This window comes from Camarhynchus parvulus, chromosome 12, assembly GCF_901933205.1.
Source record: "Camarhynchus parvulus chromosome 12, STF_HiC, whole genome shotgun sequence".
NCBI classification, from domain to species: Eukaryota; Metazoa; Chordata; class Aves; order Passeriformes; family Thraupidae; genus Camarhynchus; species Camarhynchus parvulus.
In genome coordinates, this window is record NC_044582.1 from 16,525,763 (window position 1) to 16,531,784 (window position 6,022).

Genomic DNA, 6,022 nt, shown 5'->3' on the forward strand with positions numbered 1-6,022 from the left:
GGGGCGGCGGCGGCGGCGGGCGCGGAGCTAGCGCGGGCGCGGGAGCCGCATGGCCCGCGGGGAGCGCGGCGGCAGCGCCCCGCCTCGCCGGGGCGGCCGGGGCGGCGGCGGCAGCGCGGCGGCGGCTGCGGGCATGGGGGCGCCGGGCGGCGCGGCCCTCGGCCCCGGCGCGCTGCCGCGGCGCTGAGCCCCCGGCCCTGCCCGCGCGGAGGAGGAGGAGGAGGAGGAGAGGAGGAGGAGGAGGAAGGACCCGATGGCGAACAGCAGCGAGCTGGGGAGCAGCAGCAGCCCGCACCTGCCCAGCGCCGGCGGCCTGCTGAGCGCCTCCGGGCTGAAGCTCGCCACGCTGGGGCTGATCCTGTGCGTCAGCCTGGCCGGGAACGTGCTCTTCGCCTGGCTCATTCTCAAGGACCGGCACCTGCACCGCGCGCCCTACTACCTGCTGCTGGACCTCTGCCTGGCCGACGGGCTCCGCTCGCTCGCCTGCTTCCCCTTCGTCATGCTGTCGGTGCGCAGCGGGGCCGCCTGGCCCCACGGGCCCCTCAGCTGCAAGGTGCTGGCCTTCCTGGCCGTGCTTTTCTGCTTCCACGCCGCCTTCCTGCTCTTCTGCGTGGGGGTTACGCGCTACATGGCCATCGCCCACCACCGCTTCTACGCCAAGCGCATGACGGGCTGGACCTGCCTGGCTGTGGTGTGCATGGTGTGGACCCTCTCCATGGCCATGGCCTTTCCCCCCGTCTTTGACGTGGGCACCTACAAGTTCATCCGGGAGGAGGAACAGTGCATCTTCGAGCACCGCTATGTCAAGGCCAATGACACGCTGGGCTTCATGCTCATGCTGGCGGCCGTCATCGCCGCCACCCACCTGGTCTACATCAAGCTGCTCTTCTTCATCCACGGCCACCGCAAGATGAAGCCGGCCCAGCTGGTACCGGCCATCAGCCAGAACTGGACCTTCCACGGGCCGGGAGCCACCGGCCAAGCGGCTGCGAACTGGACGGCTGGCTTTGGCAGGGGGCCCACGCCGCCCACCCTCGTGGGCATAAGGCAGGCCACCCACAGCCAGATCAAGAGGCTGCTGGTGCTGGAGGAGTTTAAGATGGAGAAAAGGCTCTGCAAGATGTTCTACATGATCACCTTGCTCTTCCTGCTGCTCTGGTCCCCCTACATTGTGGCCTGCTACCTGCGGGTCTTCATTAAGGCCAGCTCCATCCCCCAGGTGTACCTGACCACCTCCGTCTGGATGACGTTTGCTCAAGCAGGGGTCAACCCGATCCTCTGCTTCATCTTCAACAAGGAGCTCAGGGTCTGCCTCCGAGCCCACTTCCCATGCTGCCAAAGCATCCAGAGCACCCAGGGCACCATCCTTTGCGATCTCAAGAGCTTTGGGATGTAGGGGGGCTTTTCTCTTTCTAAAAAAAAGAAAGATGGATATAAATTTCCATGTTTCTGCATATGAGCTCAAGAGAGTGTGACCTGTGGGGGACATACTAAACCACCACCCAGCACCCAAACCTTAGGCTGTAAGAAGCTATTTTATTTATTTTTCTATATTTTGCGTATGCTCTCTTCAGAACATAACAGGTTGCTGTCTATGGGAACAGGTACTTGAGCAGAACACCCCCAAACCTTAGGCAGTAAGAAGCTGTTTTTTTCTTTGTGATTGTGTGGTTTTTAAAAACAAAACAGGGCTCCGAGTTTCTGGTCTTGCTTCTAATGTTTCTAAACATGATTCCAACAGATACGGATTAAGGCCATGACGTTTTTTTTTGTTTCCCTATTCCTGTCTGTTTTGATAAAGGCTTAACAATTTTACTCATGTAATATTTGATAAGGGCCAAGACAATTTTATACTAAAGTTATTTTTGATGACCTCAAGAGGTGTTGTTTTATTATTATTTGATTTTAAGTGAAGAACATGAAGAGGACGTTCCTAATGTGGTCAGAAGTCAGTTTTGGTGGGAGCTGTTGGGTTCATTCATTCTCAAATGGTTTGAGTATTTGAAGCTGTTAGTTATAACTTTTGCTTGACATGCAAACAGTGTAGAACTAATTTCAAATTTTCTTGTTGCACTATTAATTTGGTAATATTTCAGAACTATTTGTGAAACGTGATTTTAAAATACCAACTTTAAAAATAAGCAACTATAGCAGTTTTTAAAACCTAGATTGAAATTCATATTTTACTGCCTTTATAGGAAGTTATCTACAAACCTGGGTAATACTTGTACATTTTGACTGTTTTCTTTAATAAAATATTGAAAACCTTTACTGTATGTAATTGTTTCAGAATGGCAGCATTCTGCTTTGCTGACAAATAACTTGTGTATGTGGAAGGTTGTATGTCTTGTGTCTGAGTAGATTTCACAGCTAAGGTTATTATGGACAAGCACAATCCTTATTTGCTGTTAGATCTCAATTTAGGTGTTTATACCAATAAAAGTGACTAAAGCTATTTTTAAGAAGACTTAAATTCATGATGGGCAACAGGTTTAAATAGCACAATTCTTTGTGTCTGCTGAAACCAAATTCCTGTTGTAGCTAATTGCTCCTCTGTTAATGATAGAAAAGACTGTGTAATTGTGGATGGCTCATTTTAGTTGGCAAAGCAGTTTTTTAACACTGTGGCTTGGTCAATACCATACTCATTTACAAACTATATTCTCAATGGGAAGCTTACATTTATTAAGCATGGCATTTTAACCTGCTCTGTTCTACAAAAATGTCTCTGAAATTGTTTCAGCCAGTAACCTGATGGCAGGATCCTGGCCCAACTTCTTAGCTACCTCAGAGGAAGCTGTCCCTGAGGTGCTTCCCCTCTCTGGATGGATCATGTAACGTTTAACAAACATGTTCTGGAGCAAGTCTCACACAAAATAGCAGGGATACAGTCTGCATCTGCTGAGTATTTCGCTAGAGAGTAGTCCAAAACTATAGACATCAACTGAGACAGAGTTGTCCTGTGATTTTGAAGGGAGCACAAAAGAAACGTGGCACATCAGAAGAAGGCAAAGGTGGCAGTTTCAGATTGAGGCAGGGAATGAAATTAGGTGGGGCTCCTGGTTTGGTTTAAATCTTGTTTTCCACCCCCAACTGGGATTTGGACACCAGAAAAGCAGCATTTCCTGCAACGCATAAGGAGAAGGTTGCAATTTGAGTTTTTTGGTAGAGTTGCAGTACCAGTGCTGCCAGAACTGGGCTCAGAAATATGACCATGGATGGGGAATCTTTAGAACAAAGTGAGACTTAATGGTCATTTCTAAAGCTTCTGAAGCATTTTGAAAATGCACCTGGGTACAGAAGGAAAGCTGTCACATACTTCAGATCACAGCAGCAGCTGGTTATCTGTGCTAATTATATTTTCAGGCTGGAAAATAAGATGATAGCTTAGTGAGTCATGGAGAGCAGTGGAGTAGAGGTGTCTTGTCACTGGGACAAGACATGGATGCTGTTGCTGGGAATTGTGTTCCAAGTGTACTTTATACCCCTGATTTACTTTTAGGTCTTTTCCGCAGGGTTCCAACTTTTGGAACTTTTCTCATACCTCATATTTCTCCCAGAAGCTGCCTACATAGTAGGGGCCTAGAACTGTGATCTGTAACTCAGATCTTGCCATCTTTTTCCTAATCCTGCTGGTAACCAAGCCAATATTTTCTTTCTCTTTACTCTATTAAAAATGTCTGATATTTTGGCATCCTCTCTCTCTTCCAGGCTATAAGTAGTATGGTTATGATTCTATTTAAACCACAGAGATGGGAAAATAGTTATTTTAAAACCTCCTTAAAAGCTGCAAGGATCAGATTTTTCACTTCTAGGAAAAAATGAACACAAGTTGTAGAGTCAGTAGTATATGTGGGGGATGAACACTCACCTTTGGGTGACCTGATGATTTTATTTAGGCTTGGCTTATCAAGCCGTGCTGCTGTATTGAATCCCAGCCTCTGTGCAGAGGCATCCCCTGGCTCATTGATGTCCTCACAAGATGGGTGATTGGTTCTTATCTGGTGAAGATAATGGGTGCTATGCTATCACCCATCACTGGCAGCCAGACCCAGCCTTGCTACAGCACAAGCATAGGAAAAATTTTCTGTATACCATGCCTTTTGCTTGCACACAGCTTCCAGGGCTGTCTCAGGACTCCTGATATACTCTGAGGGCAAAATCACTGCTGTTTGAAGTTAATGTTTGAAGTTAATTTTATATTTTAGGTACTTGTGATGTCAGTCAGATTATGATCCAGGCTGTGGTAGTACAAAAGAGAAGGAACTCCAGTTGCTTTAATTCAGGGTTTAGATAGGTGTTCTACAATAGGGCTTAATTCCAAAAGATGTGAAACTAAATATCAAGGACATGGCAGAAAATTAGGGAGTATTCAGTGCCAGCACACCAAAAACCACTACTTTGCTTGCTGAGAGTGCACCAAGAAAGTAGGGAAAACCAGCAAGGGCTGGAGAAGCACCAGAGGATAAATATTCCTTCTGAAATCTGAGAAAATAGAAGAAAGTTGCAAAAGGAAAAAAAAAAAAAATAAAAAAAAGCACTTCCAAAGCACAGCATTCGCATAGCAGCCTTTAGTCTGCATATGGGGAAAGTGGGTCACAGAGATTAAATGCTTTGACCAAGATCAGAGAAGGGGTGTCGGGGAGGATAAAAACCTGCTCTGGATTAAAAAAACAAAAAGAGAGAAATAATGTTGGGGAGAACGGAATGAGCACAGGGAGAGGTTGTTGCTGCTGTATGGACTGTGAGGTGTGGCTGTAAATCCTCCATCCTGCAAAAACCAGAGCGCTTTCAGTCTCACTCACAAGTGCCAAGGGTTGAGACTCAGTGAGAGCTGGGCGTTAATAATTACTCCCACATGAGAAGCTATTGCTGCTTGTACAAGTCCTGGGCTCTCTTACAAAAACTCAGATGGTTTGAACCTCTCTCCCCCATCCCCACTGACCAAAACACAAAGTACTTAGGAGGTTTGGTGGGTTGCACAGCAGCAGGGCTCTCTCAGCTCTCCCATCGACCTGTGCTTCACCAGAATGTACATTCAGTCTTCTCTCCACCCCTCCAGGCAGCTGCATGATAGTTTCCCATATTCTGGGCACCACAAGTGCTGAGTACCACAGGAAATACCAATATCATCTCCCCCAGAGATTCTTCACAGTCTGGCTCAGAGGTCACAGCATGCTGCTTCTGCATATCTGTGGTGAGGGATTGCAGTTGTGCTGAGAGCTGCTCCAGAAAAATCTTGATTGCTGCTGGCATCTTCACTCACTCCCCAGGTATTTAACACATTCCTTATGAGTGTTTCCAGTCAAAATCTTCAAGTCAGCAGAGATTTTTAGTATAGACTTAAATGTCAGGCCAGCTTGAAAAATGGCACTGGTCTGAAACCCCAGTTAGCAGCTAAGATGATCTCTGATTTACAGCACTCAGTGCCTGCAGTACTCTGGGGTGCTTGTAGCTCTGCTGTTAGATTTGGAAAGAGTTTGCAGGAAAGGAGCTGAAACATTTGGCCTCAGCCAAAATATGTTGTTGGGTAAAGGTCTCATTCAGTGGTCATGCTAGAGGTGAAAGATGAGCAGGGGATGTGTTGCCCACAAGCTGTCATCATTTGCTTTTCCAATACCAGCTCTGCACAGAGGAGGCAAAGCTGCCTCCCAGACTGGTGTGAAGCCAGTAGCCTGGAGGAAAAGGGCAGGAATTTGGCTCAGTCTGATAGCAACAGTTCTTTCCTGAGGCTCTACCTGGATGTGGTGCAGCTACATCTCCAGAAGGCTGCTCTGCCATATGCTGTGGGACTGCCCTGGGACACACTGTGCAGAGCTCAGAGGAGAGCAAAGCTGGCATTTTCCCTCTTTTCCCAGAAAAGGATGTGGCTGGACCTCTGCCACTCGCCCCACATGGTTAGGCACAGTCACCTTGCTCCTTGGAGGCACCTGCACTTGCTCAGAATTGCCAGCAAACCGCCCTGAGGGAAGTGGCTCCAGAGTAACAGACACACATTGGCAGAAGGCAATGCTGAGTGTCA

The 6,022-nt window shown here is 48.0% G+C and overlaps 1 protein-coding gene across 1 annotated transcript; it reads left to right on the forward strand.

Annotated features, from left to right (window-relative positions):
- Positions 1-196: 196 nt before the first annotated feature.
- On the forward strand, positions 197-2,455 carry GPR27 (G protein-coupled receptor 27). Its single transcript, XM_030956654.1, has one exon. The coding sequence runs from the start codon at positions 254-256 to the stop codon at positions 1,394-1,396; it is 1,143 nt and encodes a 380-aa protein (XP_030812514.1). The 5' UTR covers positions 197-253; the 3' UTR covers positions 1,397-2,455.
- The last annotated feature ends 3,567 nt before the right edge of the window (positions 2,456-6,022 follow it).

Excerpts from the sequence above, each read along its gene's own strand:
- GPR27 (XM_030956654.1), top strand. The coding sequence starts at position 254 with ATGGCGAACAGCAGCGAGCTGGGGAGCAGCAGCAGCCCGCACCTGCCC.